Source organism: Homarus americanus, unplaced genomic scaffold (assembly GCF_018991925.1).
Source record: "Homarus americanus isolate GMGI-L3 unplaced genomic scaffold, GMGI_Hamer_2.0 scaffold19117, whole genome shotgun sequence".
NCBI lineage: Eukaryota > Metazoa > Arthropoda > Malacostraca > Decapoda > Nephropidae > Homarus > Homarus americanus.
This window is the reverse complement of record NW_024754704.1, coordinates 2,180,446-2,194,767: the sequence shown is the minus strand read 5'-3', so window position 1 is coordinate 2,194,767 and position 14,322 is coordinate 2,180,446. Positions and strand designations below refer to the sequence as shown.

Genomic DNA, 14,322 nt, shown 5'->3' with positions numbered 1-14,322 from the left:
CTAGTGTCCAATTAAATTTCAAAAAATAAATTGGCCTGATTTTCTGATAAGACTCTTCACTCTACTACAGTACCACGAGGAAAAGAATTATCTTTAATTTCTTACGAATAAAACTGCAATACGGACTCACACTGCACTGATACCAGCCAGAGGATGTAACAAGTAAGGAATCAATAATAACTGAAAGACCCTGAAAAACATACCTCTCCAATAGTGTACCCCAACTGTGTCCTTCGAATAAGTAACTCTGCCTTCAGAGAGCTGATTATTTCTAGGTTCCCCTCCACCTCCTTCTCTGAAGTTTCTTGTAATAACAACTCAACCTGTGAAAAACAGTTCTTAAACAAATGTACAATGTAAAGTATATACTTTACTTCTACAAAATACATAAAACATAAATCAACATCCCTTAATCCATAATAATACTGAAATCAAAGTTCAGTACAGTTAACCCTCACTTTACGCGGTTAATGTAACCCGCAGGGTCCCGCGGAAAGTGAGGAACGAGTAAAGTGAATAACATAACATATGGGATTAATTGAAATAGAGTCCGGGCCGACCCCCAAACTCCACTTTTTGACGACACACAACTATGTTGTAGTAAAAATTTTATCTTAACTTTATGATGGTATGAAAAAACAAGTAATATAGACGAGGTTAGGTTAGGAAAAATAAAGGTTAACATAGGAAAAATAAAGGTTAGGTTAGAAAACCTAAAAGTTATGTGGAACACTTACGTTAGTAGAAGAGATGGGTCGGCATACGGGGATGGAGGCTGGTTCCGAGGCAGAGGGCAGATTACTGGCCCTCAGGTGAATCACCATTACTAGGTGAATCACCATCACTGTCACTTACAGTTGTCAGGGCTTCCCTGACAAATCCCTCAAAGTCATCTTCACTGTCACTATCACTGGCTTGGGCTGGCTGTGGTGGGTTGCGGGCGAAGAAATCTGTTATGCTTTGCTGACGGCTGGTGTTGATGTTGTCGTGATACACCGTGATGTACGGCTCCATAGCCTGCACCAGCCGGGTATGGAAGACTTCATAGCGGTCATCGTCATTGTCGCGGGAAAGGAAGGACTTCATTTTCTCTGCACACTCCATGGCACCCTTAATATCACTATGAGTTAAACTGTGTTCTTCGGAGAATGACGCACCTTCTTCCTCCTCTTCACTGACGTGATCTTCTTCCAACATCTCGTCGGCAGTCACTTCAGGATCTCTGATCACCTCCAGGATGTCGTCGTTGGTGGTCTCGGAGAAGCCTGGAACTGTAACAGTCTGCGCAGCTTCTCTGGCAAGGTCCACTGCTACTGCAACAGTCTGAACCTCACCAGTCACAGATTGACTCCTCCTCTCACCTGGTATTCCATGCAACACATGTCTCCATGCGTGACGAATTGTAGCAATAGACAGCTGATCCCATGACTCCACCAAGAAGTCCACAGCTTTCTTGATGTTAAATACTCTCCAGAATTGTTTGAACAGTATTTTTTGCTGTGCCAACTGTTGATCCTCATCTTCTTCGCTCTTGCTATCGGTGGTGGTGTCACTCAGGTTACGCAACTCTTCCCTGGTGTTGGTGTAGTCGTTCAGGAGTTTGAATTTTTTCGTAGAGAATGCAGCTTTTACATTACAGATTAACTCTTGGTCCATGGGCTGTAATATAGACGTAGTGTTGGGAGGAAGGAAGACCACTTTTACGTTGGGGTGACGATCTAACAGTAGGGGCGAGTGTCCTGGTGCATTGTCCAGCAGCAAAAAAATCTTGAATGGCACATTCTGTCGCTCACAGAATTTCTTTACATCGGGAACAAAACAGTCATCAAACCAGGAGAGGGACAGTGTAGAGAACATCCACGCCTTACGTGCGGTCAGCCAGTGGACATTTAGCTTGGTCATGTCCATGGTTTTGTAGGCGTGCGGCTTGCGTGCTGTGTGGATCACCGATAACTTGAGCTTACAGGTACCGGAGGCATTGGTGGTAAACAGGACGGTGATGCGTTCCTTCTGCATCTTCCGGCCCCGAATCTTGCTGGCATTCTTTACAACGAAGGACTTGGAAGGTAGCTTTTTCCAGAAAAGACCAGATTCGTCCATGTTAAACACCTGGTCGTCACTGTACTGTCCTTCCTCCATAATCTCACGTAAAAACGGAGGAAATTCCCTAGCCGCAGCACGGTCAGCACTCGCTTCTTCACCACCAATGTTTATATTGGTGATCTTGTTCCGGATCTTAAACCTCTGTAACCACCCAGAGGAAGCATTAAAGGGTTTGGGCTCTGTAATTCCCATCTTTCGTGCCACTGCGATGTACAGTTCACGTGCGTAGTCCTTAACAGAGCGCGTGTCGACCGCCATGTTCCGTCGCGCCTGACGCACCAAGTACCTCACAAGTAATTTTTCTGTCTTGAGAAGCACCTGGTTGTGAAAATACTTGATCATAGAAGCACCTGTAGACTTTGTGATCTTCATGTGCTCCTTTATCTTGGCTGCATCCTTCTTTATTGTTCGAATCGTAGATTCATTCACACCATGCTGGCGCGCCAAATCAACCTGCCTTGTTCCTTTCTCCAACTCTTGGATGATGGTATACTTCACCTCGTAGCTTAAGGAACGTCGTGTCTTCTTTGGCTTAGTGCCGCTGGGTCCAGGTAAGGAAAGGTTTCTCTCTGGGGGTGGTGGTCCGGCAGAAGCCATTTTAGAGAACAATGGATGCACGTTTACACGGTCTGGCGTGGAGGGATGAAACTGGCGCAGCTAGGTCAAGGATGGTCTTTCCTCCCTCCCTCCCTCCCTCCCCCGGGTGGACACGTCATAATACTTTAAGCCAATTACAGCTAGCAGCAGAGGGGGGTAGGGATGCATGGCCAATCACAGTCCGATACGTCATATGACGTCAGTGATAAGGCAACAAAGACACACACTGCGCAACCTTACCGCGCGGCTTGCCCAAGCGGAGGGAGGAGGAGGGAGAGGCGAGGAGCACAGGCAGGCAGGCGGGTGGGGCGAATTTAAAAATAGCGTCGCGCCGGACACTCTCCGCGTAATGGGGTTCACGTACCTCGTAATGTGAGCACATTAGGTTCTGGCAAGGCACCGCGTAAACGTGGAAACGCGGAATGTGGGACCGCGTAAATTGAGGGTTAACTGTATTACAAAGAAAAAAGAAAAAAGAAAGAAAAAAGCACCTAGTACTAGGTTCATCTACATAAAGTTTTGTTAAGTGATCTGAAGTAGTACTGTATTTGCATTATGCTCCTGAAACAAACCTTCACCAGATGCACAAACAAAAATCTGGGAACCCCAATTCTACCCTTCAACTTTGATGAAAGCATAGAAAATATCCAGTCATCAGCCTTAGGAGGGAAAATGATTGCCATCCCATCCCAGGTTTAACAGTGTAGGAGTAAAACATGCAGGGATTTATAAATAGAGGTCACTATTTGTACTACAATATTACGAATGCCATGTGGCATATGCCAATGTGGTATGGATGCTATTCTTTTAACAAATGCTGTAAATGTACTGGGAGTAATCAGACAAGGACAGTATTGTTGTCAAATTTCTTCTCCATTAATACTGTACTCATACAGAAAAGTCAAAACTTAGCCTGTACAAGGTTCTCTAAAACCCAAAACCTTTGTTATTTCATATATAAAATTCACTAACTAATTCAGATCCAGGGAGTCTGTGTTATATGTATTCATATACATGTAGCTTCTGTGCCCACTTATACAGATAGCTCTTTCTACCACAGAAAAATCATTACAGTACAGGTACTTGTATGCCATACAGTACTCACTAATATTGTACATGTACAATAAGCCCGGATTATTCAAATACAGTACTGTACTGTACAGTATTTCATATTTGCACCATCAACAACTCATGGGAGGATATAAAATATTAAACATTAACATGGACAAGTACTGTACAGTACATGTACAGTATAATTAAATACTGTACCTGTACTGTATGTATCGTATCTGCTAGCAGACGACATTCTGACTTGAACTGCAATCTGTTGAGGACTGGAGAAATTAGTACTGTATGCTTACATGAGCTGGTTGACTTTAAAGTTCACTGGTACAGTACAGTACTGTATACAGTACAGTATGATTAAAAAATAATGTACCTGTATAGAAAATATTCAATGCTTCTCGAAGAAATAAAACTTTAAGGATAAATAGTATCTAATGTTCTTACACAAAAGTTTATGAGGATAAGTTACAGTAAAATATGGTAGATGCTGACCATTGAGGAATAGAATAAACTAAGCAATTCTTGTAAGACACCACTTTTTTCACTTTAACACTAATCCCATCATTTCAAGACACTTTTTAACAAATAACAAGTGATATCCCCCTTTGCTGGAACAACTGGGCAGGGCACTTCCGGGCATTAGAGATTTCCTGGCAACGAGACGAATCTCTCAAATCCGGAAAAAATTCCCCATCTCTGGAATTTTCTAAGAATTTTGCATTATTTCATCCTTGGAATTTGCTCCCAGGCCCAGAAAAAATAAATAAAATGGGGATAATTTCCAGATTTTTTCAGAAAATATGCCTGATTTTCGACCTCCGAAAATCGTTCCCAAAACCGGAATTTTCCGGAAAATTACGTAAGAGCAAATTTCAATTCCAGCTATCAGAGTTTTCCTCCTAAGAAGGATTCCGGCTAACGGAGATATTATACAACTCTCCCCAAGTCTGAACACTGCGTATGTACTTGTACTGTAATCTTCCACTGTGGGACTCAGTCGTAGAGTAATCAACACCACCACAGCTCCACATTCCTCCTGCCTGTTTACAGTACCAGTAACTTTTATTTATTACGTACTGTAAACTATACAATATACAATAAGGTAAGAAGGCGCTTTATTTATTTCTGTAAAGTATTTATATGATTACTACATGTTTCTGCATTTTGTACTTCAGATTAATCAACAAATGTAACCTAACTTGACTGGCTAGGACCCTAACCCCCCCCCCCCCCATATTACAGTATATTACTTTATATGGGAAAAATTGCTGCGTTATTTCGTATAACCATTATACAGATGGACTTTTAAGAACGGAACCCATATGAATTACGAAGACTCCCTGTACAGTACTGTACAGTACTTCTACAATATTGACTGTTTACTATACAGTATACAGTATTTATGAAGACTGACTGATGGAAAGTTTAAGATGAATATAGATCATTATTGTATATACAATAAAAGTACAGTAGTTAAAAATATTTCAATGAAAAAAATAAAAATAAAATAATATACTGCACAGTATGTCAAACAAATACATTAAGTAAATACAGTGCAGTACTGGGTTGTACAATACAGAACTAAGCAACACATTCACAATAGTAATACATGTACTAGGTAAAAGCAAATTAAATATGATTTCATCCCACCTTAGCCAGATTTTCTGCAGTTGTAAGGAAACTATGAATTAGTTGTGCATTATGAGCTTCATCGAAAAGTGTATGAATTTTGAGGAGTGTGTTGGCAGCTTCCAGGCCCACCACCACTTCCTTCCACCGTCTAACCAATCCTCCAACTTCACCAACGCTGCTCTTTACACCACTCTCCACCTAGGAATAACAATAACAAGGCATGTTTTAAGACACAATTGAGTAACTGATACAGTAATACAGTACAATATCCTCAACTGATATACATACAGTACATCATCATCAAAGAACACAATCCAATATTCTTCAGATCACAACTCTATCAACCTTACCTCTTGTTCTATTGAATCATGGAGATTAGTAAGATCTCGAAGAGCAGCATTGACACGATCATGGAGAAGCGTAGTATCATGTAAGGCAGTGGTCAATTTGGAATAGCGTGATCCCAAAGCCTGGAACACACCTACACGTCCTTCTTCTGCTCGCTTCACCAGCTCCTCTAACTGTCCATCAATTCCAAGCTTGCCTGTCTTCTCTTTACCACCCCTGCTCCCTATATCAGATTAACGTAATGTCATCTTATGTAAGAATAATATTGTCTTATTTGGCTGTAAGTAACTCAAGCCAAAGTGAGGAAACAGAATTGTAAATACATTTATAATCTAATTTACAAATAAAATTTTTGGGCTTCCGTTCAGTATCTAAAATACCTGTACAATAAGCCAACTCTTCAGAAAAGGTAATACAGTGGTGATTTATTTTTAAAAATGGTTGTATTTTAGTGTTCATAATTCAACTTTGACTGTTACAGTGCTGAAATAAGCTTACACTACCTTGTTAAGTTCTAATAGTATAGGTATAATTTTCTTGCGTGACAATTAGAAATCTACAAAACTACCCAGATGAGACATGTGTAGAGTACTGTACCTACATAATGAGACAGTAATAACTACTACAAACACCACACTGAAGTTGGTAACTTAACTTACTGCAGTGGGGAGCAGGGTACTGTATTGTACAGTACTAGGAACATAACGCCTGTAATTCCAGTATTAAGTGAAGAACAACACGAGAAAATAATGTTGCAATGAAATGAAATTCATTTAAGTATTATGCAAATAAAATTACATTTCAGATGCAGTACAGTACTTACTAATTGATGCAACAACATCAGCAACAAGAGACATGTTGCTTGTGAAGCTTTCAGACAGACCTGCAATTTAAAGGCAAGATTAATAATAATAATAATAATAATAATAATAATAATAATAATAATAATAATAATAATAATAATAATAATAATAATAAATAAATAAATCCTATAACACATGTTAAAATAAGAAAAACACAAGAAACAAGCTTGCTATATAAGGCTACACAGGTTAGTTAATTTCCAATTCGATCAAACCTGGCCCATCCACATGTTGGAAGCAGTTACCAAGTACTGTACAGTTCAGTACCCACAACATAATCTATGAACATTCATTGCTAAGTTACCATTCCCTATGACACACACAGTATAACTTCCTGCAGTTCTGATAATTTCATTCTATAATCTTTCATATAGCTGACCCACTACCTCCCATGATTACTTTAGCCAATGGTAACAGGTAACTGGAGCTTAAAGACACATCTTTACCATAATGCCATTACACTATACTGTATACCTAAACTGTACTGTATTATACATTTTAGGTAAATCTAATCTGGAAGCAACGAAAAAATATGTATGAACTTATACTGTAAACATTTCAAATACACTGTACCCATAGATAGGACAGTCAGGGGCAGATTACTAATGGGACTGATGTGGCTGCTGCCCCAGGCCTACTAGAAAAATAGGCCCACAAAATTCCTTACAAAAATTTAGGCCCTTTCTCCAATAGGTCTTTTGGACTAGCAAAAATAGCCAGTCTGGTCGCCACAGGCATTAAAAAATCCTACTGGGCGATTTGAAATACAATATTAGAGCTTTTACGGCTGGCGATCATTATTTTAAATCTCATTACTGTTATATTTTGCGCCGCTGACGTTCAAATTTACCGCTTTGGGGTTGGGAAATAGGAGCAGACTTCCTGAGCTGTGATTGGCTCCTGATGACATAAGTCTGATGCTATTGACCAAAGTATGAAGGTTTGGAGCTTCTCTGTCGTGGGAGACGGGAATTTGTTTACGGTCTTTCAGCTGAGAGTGAGTGTCTGATTTTTTAGTGATAAAATACTTACAAAATAGAAGTTTATAAATGATGACACTTGCCAATGATAGTGTATATGTATTGCAGAGATTGTAATAGATATGTGAACTAAAAATCAATTACTGCCTTATATACTGTACGTGTAAATAAGCTAGTGTTATGATCGGTGATAATATTGTCACTACGTAGGTGACTGCATGTGTTAACAGTGTTTCATAGCCCTAATAAACAAGGTATAAAATATACATACAAGTATATATTCATACATACATATATAATATACATTCATGCATACAGTACTTACATATTAGCCTATACAGTGTATACTCTAGCCTATACAAATAGCCCGAGATAGCCCCTCTGAACTTAATTAGCCCCAGGCCCACGAGACCCTTAATCCGACCCTGAGGACAGTACTGCACAGTATTTATATCTGACATTTGAAGATATGACCTAAACAAACTTAACCTAATCAAAATAAATTATGGTCATTAGGTTAAGTTAGTTCACAGTCTGATAAATATGCTCCATCACCCGAGGACGCCATGTTTGAATTTCAACTGGTGACAAATGCTTCCCAGCGATCTTTCCCATACCTAACCTACCAACCCTAAACTAACCTTACCTAAAATAAAACAGTGCACTTCCACCCTAAAATAGATTGGTCCAATTTATCTATGACAAATCATATACAGTTAAGTATTATGAACAGTCAATATGGTGTCCTCAGGACATAACATTCTTTCTGATTCATCAAGGCTGTTAACGTTGGTGACCTAGATTACTGAATTTGGACACTTGCTGCAAACATTGGTTAGGTTAAATTTACAAGTGATCAAATTCAGTAATCTTCGGTAGTATCCATACACGGAACTTTAATTGATTTTCATATAGCAAGATAGCCAAAAAAAATAAATAATAATAATAATTATTCTTAAGCTTTTCCAACAGAAACTTATAGTTTTCATGTTAATATGACTTTTCATTTTCACTGAAGAAAGTACTGGACAGGTTCACAGATATACAGTAAATTGTTCATTTTTTACTCAGGCAATCAGCATCAGTGTGGATGTCACGAGATACTCATGCCTATGCACTTCCTCGTGTTTCAGTGGGGACACGATAAGTAATAGAATTTATAAAACAAAATTTATTATATAGTTTTTTAGTTTTCTCTATCTATAATCATAAATCAGCTGTAATAGGCAGGGTATGAAGATGAAGGAAATTGTGGGATAAAACACAGTGAAAAACTGATTATATGACACTAAAATGATGCCTCTATGTGTTTTGTACACAAGATAATAATTATTTACTGTAACTAATCCTCCAAAAAATTTGCTGTCGGAGCGTGCTGTCTCTGCTGTTTGTTTACAACCGACCCACTCGGCCCGCGGGTTCTCTCACACCCACAAAATTTTTTAAATTACACCATGCCTCTTTAAAAAAGTTGCTTTCATGTACTTTGTTTAATATGGCAGGGGGTACGGCTGGAAGTTAGGTAAGGTTAGATCAGATTCTTTGGTTAATTAGGTCAGGTTCTATTAGGTTCTATGCAGTCGTATCATTTTTATTATTAATTACTATCATCCAAAGAACATCTGTGGAAAAAATTAACAAAATCGAACAATGCGTTCTGGTGTTAGCCACATACTCCAAGAGTACTTAAAAGCCCTGCCCACTTTGTGTGATCAAAAGTGCATTATTTTAAATGAAATTGAAAAGAAAAATTTCCAACAGCAATGCTATGTAGCTGTTTTTTGTTGTCTCCCTATATAAATATTGTAATTTTATAGGACTAACCCGCAAGCGAAATTGATTGAAAACAATTATAAAAACGCCGGATTTTCTTTGGTTATATTGTAGTGGACACTGTTGTAGTTTGTGGAAATATGTTAAAAAATTTATATTTCTTAAACTATGTGCTACTTAACATTTGTGGGTATGAAGAACAGACGTAACCAATCAAACCAAACAAACCTACCTAACCTTACCTAAATTCCCCGGTATATTAAACAGAAAGAACTTTCTATAATATGGTGAAATTTGAGACATTTTCTGGACACGAGACGATGCAGCCGCATCGGAGCTATGCAGCCCCAAAGGGTTAGTCCTATATATTAACCATAAATATTAATATAGGGTTCCATGCACGGACACTACCAAATGCTCTAATTACCAGGGTCAGTGTCATTAGCTGCAATCAATCAGAACGAATACCGGACAAATAGCGTTAGTAAAGGTACATGATTGGATAATCACTGCCAAAATAATATTACTGTACAAAAACTGCAAAGTAAATTATAGTTTCGGTCATCCACATATTTGGAAGTTGAAATTAATCATTCAAAACACAAAAAAAAAGCATCGGAAAAAAATGATTTCAACCTAACCTAACCTACTTGATGACCAAAACAATAATACCAGCTGCAATTGTTCTATCTGTTTTGGGATCTTCTTGAACAGACCAGAGGAACTGACTCAACATGACCTAAAAAAAAAAAAAAATACTGTATTATCCTGGGAACGTTAAGTTAGGTTTGCAGTGTTCTTGAAGTCTATTTTAGAAGTAATTTATACAAATCTCAAACTCACTTTCTTTCTCCTCATTTTATTTACACTGTATATCATCTTTTAAAACACACACTGGTGCCAACTTGTAAGGTATTTCACACAGCTGGGACCTAATAGAATAAGACGAAATAATCAAGACTTAAAGTTAAGCTTCAGACGTCACATATCAATCCCTCCTTAATGACGACTGCGTAACATATTAATAGTTTCCTAACCATTCCTGAAGTTCAGAGGGATTGTGTCAACATATGAAGTATATAAACTATAAATACGTTAATAACTTAAGGTAATACAGACCCCGGAGAAGGCAGGTGTCAGGCCTAACACAGTCAGCTGGTCAAAGGCGCCAAAACAAATCAAGCAGTGTTGCCAACTCGGATTTTCAAATGTCGCTAGGCTGGTACCTAAAAGTAGCTAAATGTCGCTAAATCTTCCATGGAAAGTCGCTAGCTATTATTCCCAAGTTTCTTGAATGGTAAAATTGTCTGTCTTTCTGCACTAAACGGCTCTTCTGCTTTCTTGTGTTTTTTAGTGTTTTTGTGTTTTTCAATGTCGCACAACTTAGCAGACAAAGTACACTTGCAAAATTTACAAAATCCTTTTTTATTATCTCCTGGCACCTCCAGAAGCCAATTTTTGTATCTGTCATCTCTGAGCCATTCCTTCCTAAATCGCTGCGAATACTGTGGCTTACCCATTTTCTATTGGGACTATGAAGGGTTCAAATTAATAAACAGCATGCAAACAAGCGGAAACTTTCCTTGATGGTTTTTGGCAAAGCGGGTGAACAGTGTCGGGGCAACTGTATGGAGTCTATGGGTCACCCATGGTGGACGCGTATGAGAAGTTTGGAACCACGCAGGCTTGATAGAATTAATTCTATAAGATGTTTTGCTAATATTCTTTAAAATTTAGTGTATTAATGAAATTCATATTGCATATCTGACAAAGAGGTAAGTTACCCAGGTGCTACAAAGGCGAAGGTAGTAGACAAATAAATGACGACACGGCAACATTAGCTATGGACGGGCTGACATCAAGTGATCAGGAAACAGACGTGTCCCTCCTCCTGTACCACGACCCGTTCAAATGTATTAAACTTTTCTTATTATTTATTGTCCCTGTAACCCCGTTGCTATATATTATGGCTCGAAATTAGGAAAACTGAGTATTCATGGACAGTCCAAAAGTATCCAGAAGGTCGCTAGATTTCTGTGGATATCTCTAGATTTGGGACAAGTCGCAAATCGCTCTAAAATGTCGCTAGAACAAAACAAAAAGCTCTAGATCAGCTACAAAGTCGCTAAGTTGGCAACTCTGAAATCAAGTCAGTTCAAGGTCCAGCCAGGCACTGAACGGACTGGTAAATTCACTTAAAAACAAAATTTACATGCATGTATACTCATAATGAACTGATTATCTTATATAATTCATGTCGAAAATACAAGAAGAAGCATCCAGCCTTATTATCTGTCTACGAGAGAGCAGTGCACTTACATCCGTTCTTTTTATACAGATTGGATACCTCGAACCTTTGTCCATTAAATAAGGTGAGTTTATTCCTGGTTTACTTGTAGCATTGTTCTGTAGGGGGAAGAAACATTTTTTATGCGTCAAATTCAAAGGTCCTGCTGTGAATGAGCGAATCCAGGAAAAAAAGTCACAAGGAAAAAAAGTCAAATAAAAAGGCACGGAAGAATCTAACCTAACCTACGTGCAATGCCATCATATATATATTGTGGTGTCAATGTGTACAAGTCATGTGACATGTTTACAATTGAATAACTATGCTCATAAACTATGCGGAAGTCAGCCCAAGAAGACTTCCCAAGTTCCCACCCGCTGAGTAACAACATGGTACAGTAGTTACGGTTTTGCAAGTGTCCATAACTTGCTCACATCTGGCGGATTTTATAACAACTACGACAAACTTTTTTACAAGTCGATTTTGCAAAACAATCCCTACGTAAATTTGCTACGGATATAATTTTATTTTTTAATATTATAAATAACTGAAAACAAACTAATTAAAATACAATTGATGAGAAAATTAGTTAGTGTTATGCTCTCTAAATGACACAATTAACAAAATATAGATTTTATTTAATATTCATAAATCCTAACTATCGAATAATCTTTATACATGGCTTTCAGTTAACAAATTCTATCTAACTCTTGATTTAGTCATCACATACAGAGTCTAAATTAATAATTCCTACCTAATTTTTATTAATTAAGATAAAGTGGTTCCATTTAAAAAGTCCTCTCTCTCTCTCTCTCTCTCTCTCTCTCTCTCTCTCTCTCTCTCTCTCTCTCTCTCTCTCTCTCTCTCTCTCTATATATATATATATATATATATATATATAATAAGTATTTCATTGCTTATCAACTATCCACTTCAACAATACATTTTATGGTTAACAATATACAAAATCACTATCTTCTCTTCCTGAGCTAGTATAATTGATTACCGGTATATATGTTGTAGTTTTAGTTTTGAAGTGTTTGATAGCATTACTGGTTGAGTACACAGGTGTGGGTGGTACTGGGAGGCGCATTGGTCACAGGAGGTACCAACACCCACGGTAGCCGCGTTCCTCACATCCGCCACGACCACTCAGTCAACTTCCGGTAGTCACCCGCCCAGATCTCCGCTATACCCACCGGATGTCTCGCTACTCCTCCTCCTCCCCCACCTCCTACATCCTCCTCCCATTCTCCTTCTGCTACATCCTCCTCCTCCTCCTCTTCCCCTTCCTTCAGTTACCTCCTCCACTTTCATCCCCTTCCCTCCCTCCTTCAACTACTTCTTCCTCCCTCTTCTCCTTTCATTGCCCCTCTTCCCCCTCCTTTCTCCTCTCCCTCCTTCCTTCTCTTCAAAACCCCTTAAAGGTAAATAAAACCCCTTAGAGGTAAATACAGAACCCCTTAAAGGTAAAACAAACCCTTTAAAGGTAAATGCAGAACCTCCTTAAACTTAAAGGTAAATACAAACCCTTTAAAGGTAAATACAAACCAGCTCCTCTCAGTCCCAGACCTCCATAAAATATCACGGTGTGAAGGTTGTGGAACAACTTACCCCCACCCATCCGAGAAAAGACTACGCTCCCTTCCTTTAAATCAGGGGTCACCAAACTACGGCCCGCGGGCCGGATCCGGCCCGCGACGTCAGTTCATCAGGCCCGCCGTGGTAGCTCCGCCTACGCTCTGACGTTACCATGGTTTCCGTGGCTTTCGTTCTGGCTTGCAAGTATTGAACAGAATGATTATGCGACCCGCGCTCGTCATTCTTTCAGTTATCCGACCCACTGTGAAAAAAGTTTGGTGACCCCTGCTTTAAATCATCTCTAAAAAAATATCTATTGTCTAAGTATTAATATTTTTTGTAATATCTACTTTATATTCCTGCTTTTATTGTACCACCAAAACAGTATTATTAGAAATTGCCATGTAGATAGATAGAAATTACCATTGCAATAAATCCAAAAACGAGTGATTTCCGATAAAAACGAATGTCAGATTCGAACCAATCACATCAAAACCCATCAGATTTTTATTTATCAGATTCTTTGATTGCTTTAATCTGCAATTTTACTAAGATAAATACAGACCCCTTAAAAGGATATGATAAACCCTTTAGAGTAAATATAACACCCCTTTATCCTAGACTAAAAAAATAAATAAATGAGCCAGTGAGATGGACCCCCTTTTATACAGTATCTACAGTTAAGGGAAGAATTATCACCCTTAAGGGAATGTAAGAATCAGGCCCCAAAGGCTCTCTTCATTAACATTTCTTAATTACCTTCCCGAGGGTGTCTCAAGCGTGGGTTTTGGACACTTGTCGTAGGCATCATTACATGTATTCTCGGTTTGTCTGTCTGTTTGTTAGTGCGGTACAATTAGTCTTGGTGTGTGTGTGTGTGTGTGTGTAATAATAATAATAATAATAATAATAATAATTAACGGTTTATTGAAAAAGTTCTGCAGCCTGAAGGCTGAAAATATACATTGGACATAAATGACTTATTACATACATTGGTGGTTTAACAAAAGCCTTCATTAGAGAAAGGTAAAGGAACATACAGTGAACATACAGATTAATGTAGGATTGTACGTGTTGAACAGCAAACACGTAG

At 38.5% G+C, this 14,322-nt stretch overlaps 1 protein-coding gene across 1 annotated transcript in view; it reads right to left on the bottom strand.

Moving 5' to 3' along the window:
* The window catches only part of LOC121855928 (centromere/kinetochore protein zw10 homolog), a 30,243-nt gene extending 19,691 nt beyond the window's left edge, over positions 1–10,552 (bottom strand). The window contains exons 1-5 of the mRNA XM_042351136.1: positions 10,481–10,552; positions 6,569–6,628; positions 5,748–5,968; positions 5,416–5,595; positions 204–323 (exon numbers count right to left, since the gene is read on the bottom strand). Of these exons, the coding sequence (XP_042207070.1) occupies positions 204–323; positions 5,416–5,595; positions 5,748–5,968; positions 6,569–6,602 (555 nt within the window). The 5' untranslated portion in view covers positions 6,603–6,628; positions 10,481–10,552. The remainder of the gene's footprint in view (positions 1–203; positions 324–5,415; positions 5,596–5,747; positions 5,969–6,568; positions 6,629–10,480) is intronic.
* Between the last annotated feature and the right edge of the window lie 3,770 nt (positions 10,553–14,322).